The sequence below is a fragment of the Ctenopharyngodon idella genome, chromosome 22 (genome assembly GCF_019924925.1).
Source record: "Ctenopharyngodon idella isolate HZGC_01 chromosome 22, HZGC01, whole genome shotgun sequence".
Taxonomy (NCBI): domain Eukaryota; kingdom Metazoa; phylum Chordata; class Actinopteri; order Cypriniformes; family Xenocyprididae; genus Ctenopharyngodon; species Ctenopharyngodon idella.
In genome coordinates, this window is record NC_067241.1 from 17,096,881 (window position 1) to 17,118,868 (window position 21,988).

Sequence of the window (21,988 nt, forward strand, 5' to 3'; positions counted from 1 at the left end):
TGCATCTTTATTATTGGGTTCTATTTGATGCAATTTATGATTGGTTGTCTGCTGCTGAACACCTCGCCTTAACACTCTAGTACTGGGCTGTTTCACACTACTTTATCGATGCAATTGAACCTTGCAAATGTGGTGCTAACCCTGATCTGGAGCAGAATTTTGAAATTTCAAAAGTGGTTGGCTTACAAATCCACAAAGACAAAGTGATGTGATTAAACCCTTAACACTAAGTAATACAATTTATTATTAAAATCATGTGTACTTTACCTACGTATCAGCAAGTTGTGGCATTTCAGGTGCTTTGTTATTTTAAAACACACAATTGCTCTCAAAGCTCACAATCTTTGCAGAATGGACATTTTCTTTCATGTTTGACTGGCAAATGAGTTTCCTCTTAACACACAAGGCTTTTTCTTAGCCAACCACAAACTCCACCCAGAATTACAAGCTGACATTGACAGCAGACTGTAGAATTTCCCTTTAGCTTCCACTCAACCTATAAAACAGAAATTAGCATGGCTGTGAAGGTACCTCAGACACAAAAAAGATTTATAAAATATAAACCTTTTAGGACAGACTCACCGAGTTTAAGTGTCATCATATGCCAAGTCATAAGTCAATGTGATTTCAACTTCAAGGTTTAAAAAAAAGTGCTTAAAATTGGTGAAGGACTACACTACCCATAATCCCACTGTCAAAGAAGGCATTGTTACAATGGAAACATCAATCACAGACCTTTAGCCAGCGGCCACTTCCACAAACCACTGCAAAAGAGTTTCTATGCACTCTCAAATCTACTTATATATATGGATTTACCAATAATTTACAATAAAAGTCAAATACGTTGTTTATATGTGGATCTAATCAAGGGTTTCTTTAGGTGAAAATGTCATAGATCCTTATAATTTCCCTTAAGTGTCTATTTTTCACTTAAATAATCCCTTACAAAAAGGTAAGTGTTACATCTTAACTGTCATTTTTCTAAGTATAACATAAGGTTTGGAAAGAGCAAGCAAATTTAATCCAAGTCTTCTTTTTGCTTTGGGCTAGGGATGTCATTTTGAACGAATCTTTAGTATGACTCGGAAACAATGAGTTGTCTCTCATTGTTTCATCTCTCATCTCTCACTGAGCAACATCCTATAGATTCTGTACAGGAAACAGAAATAATTAGTTCACCTTCCTAGTCTTTGGGTCTGAGTCGTTTGTTCTTTTGTCACATGGCGTGATGGCGATACTGGATACAGAAATTAGTTAATAATTCCCAACCTTCCTTACAAACTAGTGTGTAGTTTACTCTTACAGTTACGTGATGCATTTTTGGTCTTAAAATCTTTACAATTTAAAACATTGTGAATTTCTATCATGATGGTTCTTTTCCAGAACATTGAACGTTGTAATAAAGAGTTGGCTGGGAGGTGAACTAATCATTTTGGTTTCCGGTGTCATGACAAATTGGGTCCTCCCTCAAAATCGGGTCTCTCGAAACTGTCAGGTATTGATTATCCTAAATATATACAAATTATATTAATTTAAAATAAAATATAATTTAAAATGAGACCTGATTTTGGGGAGGGGGGATTTGTCACTACACCAGTACAGACTGCATAGCTTCAGCCTATGGGGATTTCTAATTTGATATGTGATCAACATTTGCCTAAGTAGAGGAATTTAGCTATTAACATGTAATATTTAAATTATATTCTGCTGAAATGAACAAAATGACTTGAAAAAAGTTTATTTTGCTGAACGAGATTCAAAGATCCGAGTCAGTAAAATGATCCAAACATCCCATCACTATACTGAAGCGCAACGGTCAAACACGTCCATCTAGTGCGCATTTACATAGAAAAACAATGGAAAAGTAGCGCGGTGGAATGAAAAAACGCGTTTTGTGTGAACCGACCCTAACGATACACGACACTTTATATGATAAACTGATTTTAACTTAGGCGTTTATTCATGTATAAACATTGATCAAATTACATATACATAGCACAAATCAAATATGGTTAACGTGCACATGTCACGTCAAACACGCACTTTTGAGCTTAGCCTGAATCTTATGGATTACTTTTATGTCTTTCAGTGAATGGACAGAGGATGAGTAAATTAATAAATTTTCATTTTTGGTTTCTTTGAGTTTCTGTTGTCTGGTCCATTTGGTTTTCTTTGGGTTGTCCTTATCCATGTTATTTTATTTTCTATGAAAACTTACCACTATCTTTGTTAACAAATAACATGTCAATGGTAACAATAGAATTTTGTTCTGGCAAGTTGCTTAAGCTTTCCTTACCTAAGAAAAGTGTTTAAGGGATTATAAGCAACGCCCTCATTCCCTTATAGGTAAGGGGAAATCACAGTCGTCACTTTAGAAAACTTAAGGTGCTTAATGCAACTTAATGCACAGAACCTTATTCAACTGTTCATCAGTGTTTATCTAGAGGTCTGGACGTTGTACTATTAGTTTAGTGATTTAATGAGCTTTTTATTGACTGAAGATCTGTGCTTGCGCAATCTCTCCGCTTACTTTGCTCACAAAGGCCTCTCACTGATCAATTATCTTGATAAACTCAAAGATACGGATGTCTCTTCTCTGTCTTTGCTGGCCTCAAATACATTCTACACAGCCAGCAAAAAGAATCTGTGTCTGTGTGTGTGTGTGTGTGTGTGTGTATTTGCCTGCCTCGCAGGCATACATTCTCTTTTCACTACATTAGTCAGCGTGTGTTCGCATGTTATGATAGAAACGTCTCTCACTCTGGTCAAACCAGTGAGAACATGAGCATGAATTCCACAGCTCCAGTAGATTTGACTTTTAAACTCTTCAGCGCTCATTAGACTCCTGTAGAGTTTGCAATGCTCAAATCTGCTCCTCCTTCATTTTTCTCCCTTAAAAGCAAAAAAGAAGAAAATTAAAAATAGAAATTACATTTTGCATAAAGAAAACCTATTTTATTTGTTATTACTATTTGCATCCAACCCTTTCACTTTTGAGACACTTTTTATTTTTTAATTCACATTAGATTTTCCTGAATTAAACACTTTTAAAACATTACTGCAATACAGCAATTGTGCTGTCATTTCTCATTAAAATGTCACGTGCCTCATTTTCTTAATGCAAAATACACTCTAAAAAATGCTGGGCTGAAAATGGACAAACCCAGCGATTGGGTTGTTTTAACCCAGCGGTTGGGTTAAATGTTTGCTCAGCGTGCTGGGCAGTTTTATTTAATTCAACTATTGTTTAAAAATGACTATATGTCTGGCTTAAAATTAACCCAAAGTATGTTTGGAATTTAAAATCAGACACATAATTACTAGAGGCAACAATAACAATCAAAAGGTGAACATTTATAAACAAGCAATTTAATGAATGTTTATTGTTTAATTATTATTCATTGAACTTATTAATAAATGTTCATTTATTAAGCATATTAATAAAAGTTAATTTCCAACATATTTTTGGGTTGTTTTTAACCCAGCATTTTTTAGAGTGTATAACTGCTATTTTGAATCCAAGGTGAAATTTGACATGTTCTTGACAGGTCAAGTCCCTCACACTGTTAATGGGTGAAATGTTACAGTTCTGGTCCCGCCTCGTTCTCTCACATGGCACAATCTGATTGGCTACTCCAGCGGTCACTTCTCAGTGTCGTTTGGTCTGACAGGTCAACTTAAAAAGAGAGATGAACTCCACCACAGCATCTTCACACAGTCAGATACAGTAGTAGAATGAAATTCAGTTCAACTCATTCACGTTGGCTGTCTCTGTAATTCTTCCTGTCATATCATGCAGCTTGCAGATTCACAAACAGGATGTTGCGGTCACACTCTGCTGTATTCTGCCGCCTCCTTTTTCTGTCTCGTTTTGCAAAAGGCCAAACTCTGGCCTAACCTGCGACAAACTCCAGATCAGCTCAAACTGTAACTCAGATTTAACTCAAATTAAAGTCAAAAATGAACTTAGGAAGTGGAGACTTACTTTATCTATGACTCAAATCATGTCAATCTGAGAACCTTCAACACACAAGTTCATGTTTGTTATCTGAGAATCAAGATGCAGGAGCCTGTTTGACAAGTCTTTAAAGCATTAAGAGAAACAAAAAAGTATTTTTGTCATTATTTCCTCACCTTCATGTTTTCTCAATCCCATTTTTCTGTGAAGAACAAAATAAGAATGGTTGAAGAATCTTAATGCAGCTCTTTTCCAGTTCTTAGTGACCATGTCTGTCTAAAAAACACCATATGCAATGCAATCCAAGCTGACGGAACGTTCTGCCAAGGTTCTTCCAGTAATAGAAAGTTCGTCCAAAGTTATTTGGTCTTTAGTAATGTTCTCAAAACATTATTTATACTTCGTTCATGGAATGTTTTTTCTGAAACTATTTAGTTGGACATTTATCTAACATTTTTTAAATGTTACTATTTGTTTCAGAACGTTCAGGGAGCACGTTTTGAACATTCTGAGAACATTCAGAAGTAATGTTTTCATAACTTAATAGGTTAGTTCACCCAAAAATGAAAATTCTGTCTTTAATTACTCACCCTTGTGTCGTTCCACACCTGTAAGACCTTTGTTCATCTTCAGAACACAAATTAAGATCTTTTTGTTGAAATATGAGATGTTTCTGTCCCTCCATAGAGATCCAATGCAACTACCAGAAATGTAGTAAAGACATCATGTGACTCCAGTAGCTTAAACTCAATTTTATGAAGCGACACAAGTGCTTTGTTTATGCAAAAAAAACCCCATAATTTACCACTTTGCTTACAAAAATATTGATCTGCAACGCGTTCAGACTCACGCGTCAACTCAACGCACTTGCGCGAGTGTTCACAAGAGCATCACGATGCACGTGTGTTGTGTTCAGACTCACGCGTCAACTCAACACACTTGCGCGAATGTTCACGAGCATCACGACGCACGTGTGTTGTGTTCAGACTCGCGCGTCAACTCAACGCACTTGCGCGAGTGTTCACGAGAGCATCACGATGCACGTGTGTTGTGTTCAGACTCGCGCGTCAACTCAACGCACTTGTGCGAGTGTTCACGAGAGCATCATGATGCATGAGTGTTGTGTTCAGACTCACGCGTCAACTCAACACACTTGCGCGAGTGTTCACGAGAGCATCACGACGCACGTGTGTTGTGTTCAGACTCACGCGTCAACTCAACGCACATTCACGAGTGTTCACAAGAGCATCACGATGCACGTGTGTTGTGTTCAGACTCACGCGTCAACTCAACACACTTGCGCGAGTGTTCACGAGCATCACGACGCACGTGTGTTGTGTTCAGACTCGCGCGTCAACTCAACGCACTTGCGCGAGTGTTCACGAGAGCATCACGATGCACGTGTGTTGTGTTCAGACTCACGCGTCAACTCAACACACTTGCGCGAGTGTTCACGAGCATCACGACGCACGTGTGTTGTGTTCAGACTCGCGCGTCAACTCAACGCACTTGCGCGAGTGTTCACGAGAGCATCACGATGCACGTGTGTTGTGTTCAGACTCGCCCGTCAACTCAACGCACTTGCGCGAGTGTTCACGAGAGCATCACGATGCACGTGTGTTGTGTTCAGACTCACGCGTCAACTCAACGCACATTCACGAGTGTTCACGAGAGCATCACGATGCACGTGTGTTGTGTTCAGACTCGCCCGTCAACTCAACGCACTTGCGCGAGTGTTCACGAGAGCATCACGATGCATGAGTGTTGTGTTCACGCAAGAGCTGATGTTGTGTGAATGCTTTGGATAGCATTATTTTGTAAATAAAGTGGTAAATTATGTTTTTTTGCACAAACAAAGCACTCGTCGATTCATAAAATTAAGTTTAAGCCATTGGAGTCACATGGAGTACTTTAATGATGTCTTTTTCCTACCTTTCTGGACCTTGAAGTGGTAGCTGTGTTGGATCTCTATGGAGGAACAGAAAGCTCTTAGACTTCATCAAAAATATCTTAATTTGTGTTCCGAAGATGAACGAAGGTCTTACGGATGTGGAACGACACGAGGGTGAGTAATTAATGACAGAATTTTCATTTTTGGGGTGAACTAACCTTTTAATGGGAATGTTAGCAAAATATTATTTTTGTTAGCAGGGATATTACATGCAGTAGCATATATCAAAACGCGATGTGTCACTTCGAATAGTCTATGTGGAAGTGTGAATGAGATTTGAGAGCTGCGATTTTAGTCTGTTCCTCATTCAAAACTCTCATATGACTATGATACTTGTATGGTGTTTTTTCATTTGTTGTTTTATATTTGTATGGAACACTCCAAACATCTCCTTTTGTGCTTCTGGGCGACATGAGTAAGAGAGCAGCTTAAAAATTAATCCAAGATGCATTTGCATATAACAAATATTTGAATTCTGACATGATTTTTTATTTTATTTTTTTTAGCCAGAGTGTATTTAGCACATGCTTTTTTTTTTCCTTCTTATCATAAATTCATTTAAATATACAACACACTACAGTTTGTGCACTGAGAGTGCCTACGTGTATCTCGTCGTCCCTGATTTGTTATTTGCTCATTTGTTTAGCTTTAGACTTTAACATATTCTGGGATGATTTAAACCAAACTTTGCGACGTGAACGGATCATGCAAACAGTGCATCTTCAGTATATCTCTCTCGCGCGGTGCGGAAGTGGGCCGTAGGGCAGGGCGCGCGCGCTACAGCATATAAACTGACACGGACTTCCTCAAACTCACTTTGCATCGGAGCAGAGACGCATTCAGGTACTTTCTTTCTCTTATCGCTTTTCTTTTATCTCTTTCCTGGAGCTTTCGCAGCAGGTATGATAAGTGACGCGATGGCTTTTGAGCAGCAGAGTAGGGCGTGTTTATAATAATAATAATAATATATGATCATGTTTTATTGCTCCTCAGATCTAAAGCAGCAGTCATGAGCTGGGACAGCTACATCAGCAGCCTGACCAAGAGCGAATGGGTGGATGATGCAGCCATTCTCGGGCTGACACCGGGTCAGGAGTCCGTTTGGGCTTCAGCGCCGGGCGGCTGGCTCAGCCAAGTCACGGTACAACATTTACAGAAAAAAAAAATGTTACTTTTGCTTGTTTCTTTCTTTTTATTATGATTTATTTAGTTATTTATTTGAATGGCACTCGTTTTCGTACTTACATGTTCTGACATCCGCATGTAAAAGTCGCTGCAAATCAGGATGCGCTCGCAGCCTCGCTGGTGATAACGGTAGTTCTAGTTGTGTGTAAAGCCACAAACTTTGCGATAAGTTTTATAAAAGTAAACTGCCGTCGTTTCCATTAGTTTAATTCGTGATAATAAGAACATATCTCTCCTCCAAATCGACCGTTTATTCTTTCGCGCTGAATTTCCTCACAGCAGCGGTCGCGCGGAGTTCTGTGAACTGCTCCTTATTTGGTCATGCGTTCTGAAAGGCGGAAGCTGGTACCTCTCTCTTTGCGCGCGCGCCTTGCTTCCGCCTGTACGCCCATGGCACGCGCACTCTCGTTCAGAATGTCTGATGATTTTAATATATTAGCTAATAAATATTTAGAATAAGCTATATTTATGCGAGAGACATTATCCTTTAAGTGAAACTATCATCTGCGTGTCTAATCTAAAGCAACATTCAGTTTTTAATAGCTGATTATTTCAACACTTCCTTTCTTGGGTTCCCCTCACTAACTTTCATTTTGACTCGATTTTGAGCTCTCTTTATCCAGGTTTGTGTGTGTGTGTATATATATATATATATATATATATATAACACACACACACACACACACATATATATATATATATATATATATATGAGATCTCAAAATCGTATAGCCTATATATAATACATCTATATAATAATTTTTAGCCTCTCTCTCTCTCTCTCTCTCTCTATATATATATATATATATATATATGTGTGTGTGTGTGTGCGTGTATATATATATATATATATATATGTGTGTGTGTGTGTGTGTGTGTGTATATATATATGTATATATGTGTGTGTGTGTGTGTGTGTGTTGTTGCACAGTTGTGTTTCCCCATTCATGTCGTAACATGCAGCTCAGACTTTTAAAGAATTTAGAGATGCCGTGTGTCTCTCTCTATCTCACATCTCATACTGTGAAAGTCCCTTTTAAGGGACACTGAGTTCATAACCGCAGCTGTATCTAGGTTGTTGCAGCGTTCATGCTGGTTCATCTACTTTATTTTAGATAACCACCAAACCATTGAAAATGAGTTGATTGGAAACTCAGTGAGCAGTTCAGCCTCTAATATGTACACTTCTTTATACTTTAATGGACATTTGAACGTAAAATATTGATTGATGCATGATGATGTGAAGGTGATTGTGCTGGTCTTTCAATCTAAGAAACTTCTGGAATGATGGAATAATATTTTGAGGTGAGCGTCGTCTTCTGGAACATGACAAAACATGAGCCGCGCAAGAATCTGTGTGTGTGTGTGTGTAAAGTGTCTACTTGTTTCAGCATGTGTTTTCTGGACCATTTTATCACCCGCAATCCACACTCACAGTCTGTCTCTCTCTCTCTCTCTCTAGGCGTCAGAGGTTCAGGCTATTGTAGCCAATGACCGCGGTGGACTGTTTGCCAATGGCGTGACTTTGGCAGGCAGGAAGTGCACAGTGCTGAGAGACGCTCTGAATGTGGACGGGCAGAACACCATGGACATCAAGATGAAGACCTCAGAGAAAGAGCCCGACCCTTTTTCGTTCACCATTGGCAAATCTCACAAAGGTGAATTGATGCTGACAATTAACAATCATCCTTGTAGGAATTAAAAATGGCATTACAGTAATGAGAATCACAATCAACAAAAACTCAATGTCCTGATGCATTACAATGCAAAAAGTTCAGTGCTCCTAAATATAATTATTCAAATATAATTATTGTAGTATATACACATATGTAAATATATTAAATAAATTTAAACAATTATATTTAATTTTATAATTTATATTTTAAAAATGTAATGTCATTTTATTTCATTAGATTCTGTGGTGAATATTAACCTGGACATATTTTTATATATAGTTTATACATATATAATATGCAAATATTTATTTTATATATAATTTTAATTCATAATTAATTGAAAATGAATATTTTATTTATATTTCTTTAGATTCTGGGGTGAAATTTGACCTAGACATGTTTTTTATATATAAAATACATACAAATATTATACGTAAATATAATAAAATATTTATTTTATATAAAATTTTCATTCATAATTAATTGAAAATGAATATTTTATTTATATTTCTTTAGATTCAGGGGTGAACATGTTTTTATATATAAAGTACACAAATATTATATGAAAATATAATAAAAATACTTATTTTATATTTAATTTGAATTTATAAATAATATATAATTTATATTTTATTTATATTTCTTTTGGCTCTGGGGTGAAATTTGACCTGGACATTTGTTTATATATAAAGTATACACAAATATTATATGTAAATATAATAAAAATGCTTATTCTAGGGTGAATTTTGACCTATACGTGTGTTTATATATAAAATATACACAAATATGATATGTAAATATATTAAAAATATTTATTTTAGATTTAATGTTAATTCATAATTAATTGAAATTTTGTATTTTATTTATATTTCTTTCGACTTTGGGGTGAAATTTGACCTGGACATGTTTTTGTGAGATTCATTTCTCTCTCTCTCTCTCTCTTTCAGCGATAATCATTGCTAAAGGAATAAAAGATGCTCACGGAGGCAAAATCAATCCACTCGTCTTTGACATGACCGCATACCTCAGGAAGATGAACATGTGAACAAGCCCTGCCCTGCCCTACTGACTCCGCCCACTTCACCACCCCGTTCCACTTCATCTGTCGGGATTCCATTCCAAAAGCCAGAAGAACAGATCCAAGATCAGCCAAACTTGTACTTCAGAACATCATCATCATCTCGGTTTTAACATTCCAGGAGTTTGAGATCTTGGTTTCTCCTCGTCATCTCTCCAGTCAGGCAGTGGAACACAAACTCTAGTTTATATCAAACTCATTTATTGGTTTTATCACGAATTAATTGATTGATTTTACGGTACTATAGTATTTCGCTGTTTCGGACGGGCGGAGCGTCAGGTCAAACGGTTTTAGCATTTGATTGTACGATTGTATGTGTGAAATCCTGCTGAACAAAACCCAGAGTTCTGACTGTTAGATGCCAAATAAAGAGAGAATGAGTTTCTGTGGATCAGCGCCTGTCCGTGTGTTCATGGGGGAGGATGTGTTTTTAACCTTAAACATCATGAAACGTGTCACGATTCAAAACATATATCGTTATAACTCGTCTGAGAGTTTTATTTTAGTTTTTAATTAATATTTTGAATTAGCTTTTAATTTCTTCTAAAAAGTTTGTTACATTTTTAGTATATTTAGTATGTTTTTAAAATATTACTAGTTTATTTCAGTTTTAGTTTTAGTTTTTATTTCCAGTTGTTCCAACTTATTACAGTTAATTGCCAAAGCAACATTTTTAATTTTTGTTTAACTTTTTCATCTAATATTTCTATTTTATTCCTTTAAGGATTTATTCCAGTTGATAATCTTTTTAATACTTTTAGTTAACGATAATAACCCTGCTTCACACACACACACACACACACCGTCTCAATCAAATCACAGCACTCCAGTCAAGAGCTCATTGTAATGTTCAGAGGCTGATGCGTGCGAGTGTCTCGGCCAATCACAGGCTGCCGTACTCTTCTTCCAGGAAAGGTTTTGCATTCTCAGCACACTTGAGTGAACGAGATGAACCTTCTTAAGGCCAGTTTGAACTCAAAGATTCATGAAACACAAGCTGAATGATTGCTGACTCTGAAGGGTCACAATCAGTTCAACACAGTTAAAGTAAGAATGATGTTTATGTCATTTCTGTTAATACTGACTTTAATTCTTTACAGCACTTTAAAAGTTTAAAACACTAGGATAAGAAATGATTATATGAAATTTTCATTGCTCTCAGAAGGCAGAAGTGAAACACATATATATGCACAACTCACAAAATTTACATATTCATTTAGCACTTTTATCACAAGTGTTCCAATGAGGCAGTAACATGAGACACAGGGAACGTTCTGGCAAGGTTCTCTCAAAGTTATGAACAAACATTCTTCCAGTAACATTAGTAGGATGTTCATTCAAAGTTATCTATCAAAATGTTGTTGGAGCATGTTTTTGTTAGTTGGGTTAAACACACTCTTCAGTGACTGTTGTGAAGGAACAGTGGTGTAACAGAGGAAACAGGAAGTTGTGCATGTGACACAGACATGAGACGTCAGATCTATTACAGAGACTGACACACACACACACACACACACACACACACACACACAGATGCAGCGCCATCATGTGGCCACGGCGGGTCACGTGATTTGCTTCATATTTAGAATCTATATAGATATATATAAGCATACTTAATCACTAGAAACAAAAATTAAATAACCCGTAAAAGATGAAAGTATTATGCAATCATTTAAGTCATTTTTTAATTTAAAATTGAGCCAAGAGCATTGGCTTCTATATAGAACCACAATGAACCTTTTTTCTAAAGACCGTTAACACCAAGGACAATAACTATAGCGATAACGATAGTTCTAAAAATCGTTCTAAATATATAAAATTGCAGAGTCCACACCACAACATTATAACGATAAAGGCGCAGTGAGACGATGATATCGCTGGAATCACTTTCTTTCAGAATGTTTTTTTTTTCAGCTGCTGAACGATTTAAAAAATTAACAGCCAATCAGAATCCATCCAGCTTCAACGAGCTCGAGCATTTAAAGCTGCAGCGCACACTTAGAATAAACATGGATGCTAATATACTTATCATAGTTAGGCCAGTTCGTACCAAGGATAAACACTATAACGATGATGATATAGTTCTAAAAAAAGTTTTGTAAATATAAAAGAATAGCAGTCAACAGCACGGTAAATCGATATTGTTGGAATCACTTAGAGAACAATTTTTTTTCCAGCTGATGAACAAAACATTGACAGCCAATCAGAATCCATCCTGCTTTAAAGAGCTTGAGCATAGAGTGCCTCAGGGATGACGTGTTTTTGTAGGCCAACCCGGAAGTTAGCGGCGCACGGGTTCCCTCGATCGAAAGCCTATGCATTTTACCCATAGACTTTTGGAAAATCGCAAAAATAAGCTCTGTGTTTAACAAAGAGTTATGACACTTACACGTTTCGTCTATCAAGACAATCTTTACAAGTTAACACAACATTTATACATTTTAAAGCCTTAATAAAGTGGTCAGATATAAAAAGCTAACAGTAGGCTATAAACGGACTACAGCACACCATGGTCGCGGATCAACGTCACCACCACCAAGCTTCCTCAAACTTTATTTAAAAAACAACTTTATTTAAAAACATGCTCGCTGATTATGATCTGTGCTGTGTATGAATACTTATTCACTTTTTCATGCTGTCCAAATGTCCTGTTTGTCCCTTTTAGCAATTTGTTAGCAACCGCCGTTTTTAAGACACAATAAAGGTTTAAAAAAAATCACAAGCGGGTTATAACTGGTGTGTTTTATGTCATAGATCAAAACGTGAAAATATTTAGAGGCTTATTTCAGGCGATTTAGCAAAAACCCATTCAAAAAACCCATAGACTTCGGGGCGATGGAACCGGAAGTCCTAAAATGCTAACTAGCTTCGGGGTTTTGCCTACAAAAACATGTCATCCCTGAGGTACTCTATTTAAAGCAACATACTACAAAACTGCAGCACCCGTTTTACCCATAACGGAGTGTCTATTTACACTAAGTACACTATTTACGCAAATATAGCATCCCTTGTTGGCAAACGCTATTTACACTAGCTCCGCCCACCAATGTCTGGTTGGGTCAATCAAGTTTTAAAAATGACACACAAAGCTTAACGTCTTCAGTGGCGCAGCAGTAGCGCGTAAAGCTCGCAAATATGGCTTTTAACGCGATCGACGCGGGTTCGAATCTGCCTTTTGACGAGCTCGCATTTGTTTTTAATAAAAATTTAAATAATGTTCTAAAAGTGGAAATAAACTGCGAATGAGTGTTTAATAATATTAAAAGTGTTTATCTGGTAGGGTTAGGGGAAGGTGTAGGGAGGGCTTTTATTAATAATTGTAATAAATATAATCATTTACACTCTATGATAATATTGCATCCTGTTAATGTACAAAAATACTGAGGTGCAAATAGTATCTGCCAATATAAAGTATAGATAGCATCTAATTACTATTTACTTTTATTGGAAAGAACTGATACTATTTTCTGATACTATATCGCTATTTGCGCTTAGCGCAATAATAATAAACAGGACTATATCATCCGTTGGTGTGGAAGCTAATATATTATAGTTATATAGTTATCGTTAAAGGTGTATTTAATAAAACATGCAAGTATGAGGTTCAATTTGTGCCATAAAAGAGTAGCTACTTTATACATCTGTCCACGTCGACAGTCATTCCGTACGAAACTGATATATGTTGAAGTGTATGTTCTTCATTTACCTGGATGTCTGTAAAATGCGTTGCAGAACATTCACTGAGAACAATAACTTTTAAAACATAAAACTGAGTTGAACGCATGACAATCGCAAATAAAAAAACGACAGCAATGTATTGCACGAAGCATTCAACACATTTTTTGACAAATGTAACTGCGTATACAACGGCTGAATGTCAAGCGCTGTGAATCTGCATGTCGTGCAGCTCCTAAACAACACAAGTGTCCGTCAGCTCTCATGATAGTGAAACTAATTTTAGCCTGGTGTTAAAGGGTAGAGAGGGAGAAACAGGGAAAAGAGAGGCGTGCATGTGATCATCATAGGTGCCCTTTAGGTCCGAACCCAAACTAACTCTCACATTTCCCCCTTTAATTCAACCCTGACCTTTCATTCAAGTCTGGAGGTCGACTAGGGAGAGTCTGAGTGTTTCTACACCACAGCTGAAAGGAAAAGACATCCGTGAGGATTCAGGGCCTGTCCCCAATGATGCCCAATCATTGTTCTCTTCTGTTTCTGTAATCCCTAATCCCTTCGTACTATAAATATCTGACTGAAAATCTAAAACATACACATTCAGCTGCCTGTGCTCATTTGCACATATAATAATACTGATGCAATCTGAAACCCAAAGGCATGTGTTGTGATGACCTCTTGACCTCCAGGTCAAACACGCCTTTTGTTCTCAGGTGGCTTGGTCATATTTATACAAGCATATTATTTTTTTTCAGTACGCAGTTGCACGCTGATTTTCCGTATGCGTGGAATACACATAATATATTGACAAAATTTGCAGTATACAACCAGAGGAATAAACCTGATGTTAATAGTTACAAACTGAACATTTTTCTAAATAATAGGCACTTACAGCACACTCTTCAGTATACAGTTAAGAAGTATGCAGTCCACTCCAAACATAGCCAAAGTAAGTGACCGTTAATCTAAAAAATGACATGATTGATCTGACAAAATGTCAAACATTGGCACGACAACTACATTAGGTGCTTAATTTAATGCTTTATAGCCTGATGTGTGTATGTATGCTGGTTTTGTCCTGTATATAAAGGCTTATGTGGTTCTGACTAGTTCAAATAAAATAAAACAGTGCCAAGGGTAAAACACAAAATCACAATAAATTAAAAAAAAAAGTGCCTCATGTGTCTTTTCTTGATTTTTGTTTTTTTAATGTCATTAAAAGCAGATCCATGTTGATTAATTTCGTGTATAAACAAAAGGTTACATTTATATTTGATCACTTTGTTGTAATATAAAACATCCGCGCTGTGGGCGTGTCCTCAAACATTCGCGCAATCTGTAAATGTTAGGTGTTTTTAGACGCTCCCTAAGGTTTTTCCCATATACGGGGACGTTGTTGAGAGACCGTCTATAAATTGCGCTGTGGCTGCAGGAGCGCGCACTCACACCCTGTCAAACGCCGAGACTGACACCGATCCGATTCGCCCTCAGGTAAACACGCAAAACCGCACATATTTCACGGGAACTGTGTTTTAATGTGAGTTTTGCTGAGAATTTGTTTCGTGGTATCAAACGGGCGCGGGCGCGAGATCTGCTGAAGTGCGTTGAAGTCTAATGTGGAACTGCTGCTGCTTCCTGACTTGAGCAGCTGATCTGAGATCAGCTCTGGTGACCGAACTCCTGTCGGTACTTAACGCGTCTTCTGATCTGGGATCTGTAGAACTTTAATATAAAAATACACCGTTAGAGAGCTGGATGAGTGAATACGTTTGCTGCTAGGAGATATATTGTGTTCTGTGGAGACAGAATCTGAACGCAGAGTTTGTCAAACCGGAGCAGATTTAAAATCGTCAAACTTTCTTAAGTGAACCGAATGACCTTCACGCTTCCGGTGGCACCATCACGATTGTTGAATTTTACAGTCTTGAATTTGACAGGGACCGCGCGATTTAACTAATATTTTATTTACTAAAAAAAGTTAAAATCGGGGGAAAGTCCGCTCAGATTACCTCATTATTGCGTCATAAGGGGGTTATTTAATAACTGATTGTTGCGTCAATGTGCACACTCCTAAAGACCACAGTATTGGATTTATAGGATCACGTGCCGCACGTTCGTGGGCAGCTCCGCGCGCTAGATAGGATGCTGTGCTGTGATTGGTGATTTGTGCTCTGTCCATCTCGCAGACAAACTGACAGAAACTTGAAATACGGATATTGTCATTAGAAATTAGTTTAAACGTATAAATATCTTGATTTAAAAAAAATAAACGATTGGTACCTGACATAAAAATGGAGAAAAATCGAAACATTGCTTTAGCAATCTCTGAAAAGAGATCTGCTGAAGTGCGTTGAAGTCTAATGTGGAGCTGCTGCTGCTTCCTGACTTGAGCAGCTGATCTGAGATCAGCTCTGTTGACCGAACTCCTGTCGGTACTTAACGCGTCTTCTGATCTGGGATCTGTAGAACTTTAATATAAAAATACACCGTCAGAGAGCTGGATGAGTGAATGCGTTTGCTGTTAGGAGATATATTGTGTTCTGTGGAGACAGAGTTTGTCAAACTGGAGCAGGTTTAAAATCTTGATTTAAAAAAAATAAAATAAACGATTGGTGCCTGACATAAAAATGGAGAAAAAATCGAAACATTGCTTTAGCAATCTCTGAAAAATGAGAAATTGGGTAAAAAAAAAAAAAAAAAAAAACTCTTTATCTCACAATTCTGACTTTTTTTTTTTCTTTTCGCAATTGTTTATTTCTTACAGTTCTGAGAAAAAGAATTACGAGTTATAAAGTCTGAGTTAAGAGAAAAAAAAAAAAGTCGAAATGGCTTTTTTTTTTTTTTTTTAAATTTTTTTAATTCTTTTTGTTCTATTCCATGGCGGAATTCCATAGTCCATCTGCATGTCAAATTATATTTGCATTGTTTACATATTTATTTTCCACCACAAATCTGCAAAACTGCAGTGTTGTTGTTGTTCTACCAATGTGCATTGAATTTAAACTGAGGAGATCTGGTGTAGATTAATGAATTGAATTGATTTAAATCAAATCTACTGCGTAGCTAATGTCTTTTATAAAGCTGCTGTGTGTGTGTGTGTGTGTGTGTGTGTGTGTGTGTTGCTCTTACAGTGGAATACAGTGTCATTGCTCAAATGCAAAGGTCAGAGTGTTGTGCACAAAGGTCAGGGTTCGGCAGGGCTTTGCAAAGGTCATATAGAGTTGTCGAGGTATGACGGAGATTTCTGTCTCAAACACACACACCCACCCACACACAAACATTCTCCTGAGGTCTTTTCTGTCTTCTGCTGTAGCCGCTCTATTAATAGCAGCGAAACCTCAGACTGTACATGTATCAGACAGCTGACGTGTGTGTGTGTGTGTGTGTGTGTGTGTGTGTGTGTGTACATTATTTTAAGGTTTGTGCAGATGACTTAACTCATTTGTGACTGATTTAATTTTTTATTCATAAAAATAGCGCAAAAGATTCTCACACACCTTTTTTTTTTTTTTTTTTTTTGAAAAGCTTTGGAGGGTTAATATGATCAATCCTGGTTTGTGTGTTTGAACACTAGATTGTGATTTCTCTCTCTCTCTCTCTCTCTCTCTCTCTCTCTCTCTCTCTCTCTCTCTCTCTCTCTCTCTCAGGATGTCCATCAGTAAGATTCACGCTCGTGAAATCCTCGACTCTAGAGGAAATCCCACTGTTGAAGTGGATCTTTACACAAGTAAAGGTACAGACACCGTGTTATTTCACTATTATAGTTTCATTATTTTAAATCGGTATATTTTGATTTTAAGTTTTAGTTTTTTTATTTTTTTTTATTTTTTATTTTAGTACATAAAGTTAAACTAAAAGACTAAATTAAATCAGTTAGTGTTTCAGTTAATGTTGATTTTATTTCAAGTAACGAAGATGTTTGTTTATGGGTTTCAGTTTTAGGGTACGTTTACATGAAAAGTTTTTGTACAGACGACAACGTTGTCAAAACGATCCGCGAAAATGACTAAAAACGCTGTATTCTGCTGCCAGGCCAGTAGATGGCGATTTCACTTTGTAAAGAAACATTACGCACGTGCATGATATCATCGTTTTCACAAATTCACGTTTTTGTAGTTTTACATGAAGAGGATAACGGTATCTCTTTAAAACTTGCAGTTTTCAAAAGTTTGCATTTTTAGGCCGCCAAAATGCCACTGTCATGTAAATTAAAGGCCAAAATACATGAAAGGTTTTCCGTTTTTATTTGAAAGTGATGTCCTGTAAACGGCCTCTTAGTTAAATATAATAACCCTGCAGTGACTGAATGAATTTGGCGAAGCCCTAGTAAGGACAGAACACATTCAAGACCTTGTTTTGTTTTGTAAATTACTTAAGTCAACGTTCAGAGTTTGTCTTGACGAAATGTTCCAGTTTGTAATTGTTGGTTGATTTCTCATGGTTTCAGGTCGTTTCCGGGCGGCTGTTCCCAGCGGTGCTTCCACTGGAGTTCATGAGGCTCTGGAGCTCCGAGATGGAGACAAAACCCGTTACCTGGGCAAAGGTACAACACACACACACACACACACACACACACACACACTTCATTACATGCAAAGACAGATCATCAATGTGTGTGTGTGTTTAAGGTACCCAGAAGGCCGTGGACCATGTGAACAAGGAGATCGCTCCCAAACTGATTGAGAAGGTGAGATCATGGATTGCCTTTTTCCTCACATATTTTGGTAATAATAATTTGAAAGCTCACTTGAAATTCATCCTTTGAAATCGGACGTTGTTACAGTGGAAACGCTACTTTAAAACCTTTTAGCGGCTCAATGTTTGTGATATCAACTTAGATGGATGGCTTTGATTTTATAGTAATTTTTGCATCCAAATTATTTTGTGAAAATATGTATTTTAAATTACAAAAAATGTTTGGTTCAGTACTACATTTGCTTTACATTAAACTTACACTGTTTATCATGAAGGTTTTCGGTATTATATTTATGATCTCTCTTATATATATTTACTTAATAGTAAACCCTTTAACCTCATAGTATCTAATATTTGTAAAAAAATTATTATAATAAAACTAATGAAATACTTCATAAACCTGATAAATATTCATATTTATTTGATTCATCCCATCATAAATATCAGAATGGATAACTTCCGCCATCTACTGGCCATTATATTCATAACATGATTTGGACCTGACAAGTCAAATATTTTCTTTTTTCACCAGATGGCCCAAATGCATGATAAATTCTCTTATTTCTTTGTTTCAGCTTATAGAAATATAGATTTTTACTGTAGTGAAGCTAAAAGTTTGCATATTTGCTTGTACAAATGAAGATGTACACATTTACAGATCTAAATGACCTAAAATCCTAAAAGAAGTGTGTGATTTCATTTGTTACTACTTCAGAGAAATTAGTTTTTATATAATTTCTTTAAAAAAGCCACATTCTTACTGTTCCTGGTCAAAAATGAGTGTGAACAGCCAATGTTTGACCCTTTTATTTGATTTATCCCATCATCCTTGTCTCTAAACAGAAGTTCAGCGTCGTTGACCAGGAGAAAATTGACAAGTTCATGCTGGAACTCGATGGAACCGAGAACAAATGTAAGTACACACACCACACACACACACACACACACACACACAAACTTACAAACTTTTCATTCATTTTTCTGTCGCACTTTATCTCTACCACAGCTAAGTTTGGTGCTAACGCTATCCTGGGTGTGAGTCTGGCCGTGTGTAAGGCAGGCGCCGCTGAGAAGGGAGTCCCGCTGTACCGCCACATCGCCGACCTCGCCGGAAACAAGGACGTGATCCTCCCCGTGCCCGTACGTGTGCCGCCCGACCGCCGCTCCTGCATCGCTCGTCTGTCTCTGCTCTCATCCCTCTCCTCTCCTTTCCTTTCTTCACCTTCAGGCGTTTAACGTCATCAACGGAGGCTCTCACGCCGGCAACAAACTGGCCATGCAGGAGTTCATGATCCTCCCCGTGGGCGCCAAGAACTTCCATGAGGCCATGAGGATCGGTGCCGAGGTTTACCACAACCTGAAGAACGTCATCAAAGCCAAATACGGCAAAGACGCCACCAACGTGGGAGACGAGGGCGGTTTCGCTCCTAACATCCTCGAGAACAACGAGGGTATGTGTTATTTGATGTCTGTAACAAAATGCAAAAAATGTTTAAACATTCTCTAATCAAGATTGATTTCTGTAGCTCTTGAGCTGTTGAAGTCTGCCATCGAGAAGGCCGGATATCCTGATAAGATCATCATCGGCATGGATGTTGCAGCATCAGAGTTCTTCAAGAGTGGAAAATATGATCTGGACTTCAAGTCACCTGATGACCCCAAGCGCCACATCACTGGAGAGCAGCTGGGAGATCTGTACAAGAGCTTCATTAAGAACTACCCAGGTACACACACACACACTGACTCACACACACACACCTGGTTTGTGCACAAACAGACCTATTTATGTGCATCTGTTCTGGGTTTTTCTGCAGTCCAGTCCATTGAGGATCCGTTCGACCAGGACGACTGGGAGAACTGGAGCAAGTTTACAGGATCTGTTGACATCCAGGTGGTGGGAGATGATCTGACCGTGACAAACCCCAAACGCATCCAGCAGGCGTGTGAGAAGAAGGCCTGCAACTGCCTCCTGCTTAAAGTCAACCAGATCGGCTCTGTCACCGAGTCCATCCAGGCGTGAGTATATAGCACAGCCTCCTCGCAGAGCTGCACCACAGGGCCCATTACGGCCTCCTCGCAGAGCTGCACCACAGGGCCCATTACGGCCTCCTCGCAGAGCTGCACCACAGGGCCCATTACGGCCTCCTCGCAGAGCTGCACCACAGGGCCCATTACGGCCTCCTCGCAGAGCTGCACCACAGGGCCCATTACGGCCTCCTCGCAGAGCTGCACCACAGGGCCCATTACGGCCTCCTCGCAGAGCTGCACCACAGGGCCCATTTTGGCCTCCTCGCAGAGCTGCACCACAGGGCCCATTTTGGCCTCCTCGCAGAGCTGCACCACAGGGCCCATTACAGCCTCCTCGCAGAGCTGCACCACAGGGCCCATTATGGCCTCCTCGCAGAGCTGCACCACAGGGCAAAATTCATCAATTATGAAACTAATTCGATTCAGTTCAATAACAGTGTCAGTGTTGCAAAATTCATCAATTATGAAAGGAATTCAATTCATTTTCTGCTGTAAATCAGTTCTGCAGAATTCAGTAGTGTCATTATTCAGCTCAATTCAGTTGATTCGATTCAGTTCAGTAAGTATTAATGTTGCAAAATTCATCAATTATGAAATTCAGTTCAGTGTTAATTCAATTCAGTTCAATAACCATGTTGGTGCTTCAAAATTCATCAATTATGAAACCAGTTCAGTTTAGTGTTGATTCGATTCAGTTCAATAATAGTGTTGATGCAAAATGCATTATGAAATGAATTTGATTCAGTTCATTGATTCAATTCAGTTTAAGTGTCAATGTTGCAAAATTCATCAATTATGAAAGAAATTCAACTGTTTCTGCTGTAAAGCAGTTCTACAGAATTCAGTGGTGTCATTCAGCTCAATTCAGTTCAATAATTGTATTAAGGTTGCAAAATTCATCAATTATGAAACAAGTTTGATTCAGTTCAGTGTTGATTCAGTTCAATAATAGTGTTAAGGTTGCAAAATTCAGTTTCTGCTGTAAAGCAGTTCTACAGAATTCAGCTCAGTTTAGTTCAATGTTGATTCAGTGTTCAAAGGCATCAGTGTTGCAAAATACATCAATAATGAAACACTCGATTCAACAGATCTGTTTTACAGCTATAAATCTACTGTCTGTGTCTGTAGTTGTAAGCTGGCTCAGTCTAATGGTTGGGGTGTGATGGTGAGCCATCGCTCCGGCGAGACTGAGGACACCTTCATCGCTGACCTGGTGGTCGGTCTCTGCACAGGACAGGTACACGATATGCATTACACAACAAAAAAGCATGGTCACTTCACTGCGAACACAAATGTTCAGTGCAGCTTAATGAGTTGTTCTGCGACACTAACGCATCTTCACCTGTGATCAGATCAAGACCGGCGCCCCCTGCAGATCAGAGCGTTTGGCTAAGTACAACCAGCTGATGAGGTCAGCAATGACATCATACGCTTCACAAATCAGGTTAAAGGACAATCTGTGTGTGCCAAACCCTCATCTGTCTGTCTGTGTTCAACAGGATCGAGGAAGAGCTCGGTGACAAGGCCAAGTTTGCGGGCAAAGACTTCCGTCACCCAAAACTCTAAACCATCCAAGTTCCTCCATCAGTACTGCAGCATCACCAATGTCCTTTTTTGAAATGAGAAGTGAATAAAAAAAGTGAAAGAAATGGAGTGTCTGTGCATTTATTCACATGAACATCCAGAACTTAGAGAACCAGTTTTATTACATGTTCAATCTTTGAATGAATGATTTTCATCTG

The 21,988-nt window shown here is 38.1% G+C and overlaps 2 protein-coding genes and 1 long non-coding RNA gene across 5 annotated transcripts; 2 read left to right on the forward strand and 1 right to left on the reverse strand.

Annotated features, from left to right (window-relative positions):
* Positions 1–209: 209 nt before the first annotated feature.
* Positions 210–8,550, reverse strand: LOC127505606 (uncharacterized). Of its 2 annotated transcripts, none has more exons than XR_007927748.1 (4): positions 7,155–8,550; positions 4,135–4,160; positions 3,986–4,048; positions 210–3,898 (listed from the first exon to the last, which is right to left on the reverse strand). It is a non-coding gene; the product is annotated as an uncharacterized LOC127505606 (long non-coding RNA). The 2 variants fall into 2 exon arrangements; XR_007927747.1 differs by having other exon boundaries at positions 210–2,892; positions 3,563–3,898; positions 3,986–4,160.
* On the forward strand, positions 6,558–10,239 carry pfn1 (profilin 1). 2 transcript variants are annotated; one of them, XM_051881355.1, is made up of 4 exons: positions 6,558–6,752; positions 6,903–7,050; positions 8,557–8,752; positions 9,718–10,239. In XM_051881355.1, exons 2-4 carry the CDS (start codon positions 6,919–6,921, stop codon positions 9,813–9,815), a joined length of 426 nt encoding a protein of 141 aa, XP_051737315.1. In that variant the 5' UTR covers positions 6,558–6,752; positions 6,903–6,918; the 3' UTR covers positions 9,816–10,239. The 2 variants fall into 2 exon arrangements, with proteins under 2 accessions (XP_051737315.1, XP_051737316.1); XM_051881356.1 differs by lacking the exon at positions 6,558–6,752 and adding an exon at positions 6,777–6,809.
* A 4,636-nt stretch (positions 10,240–14,875) lies between these two features.
* On the forward strand, positions 14,876–21,895 carry eno3 (enolase 3, (beta, muscle)). Its single transcript, XM_051881350.1, has 12 exons — positions 14,876–15,014; positions 17,171–17,256; positions 17,971–18,066; positions 18,152–18,210; positions 19,062–19,131; positions 19,225–19,358; positions 19,447–19,669; positions 19,745–19,942; positions 20,033–20,234; positions 21,375–21,483; positions 21,599–21,657; positions 21,746–21,895. Exons 2-12 carry the CDS (start codon positions 17,172–17,174, stop codon positions 21,810–21,812), a joined length of 1,302 nt encoding a protein of 433 aa, XP_051737310.1. The 5' UTR covers positions 14,876–15,014; position 17,171; the 3' UTR covers positions 21,813–21,895.
* Positions 21,896–21,988: the final 93 nt, after the last annotated feature.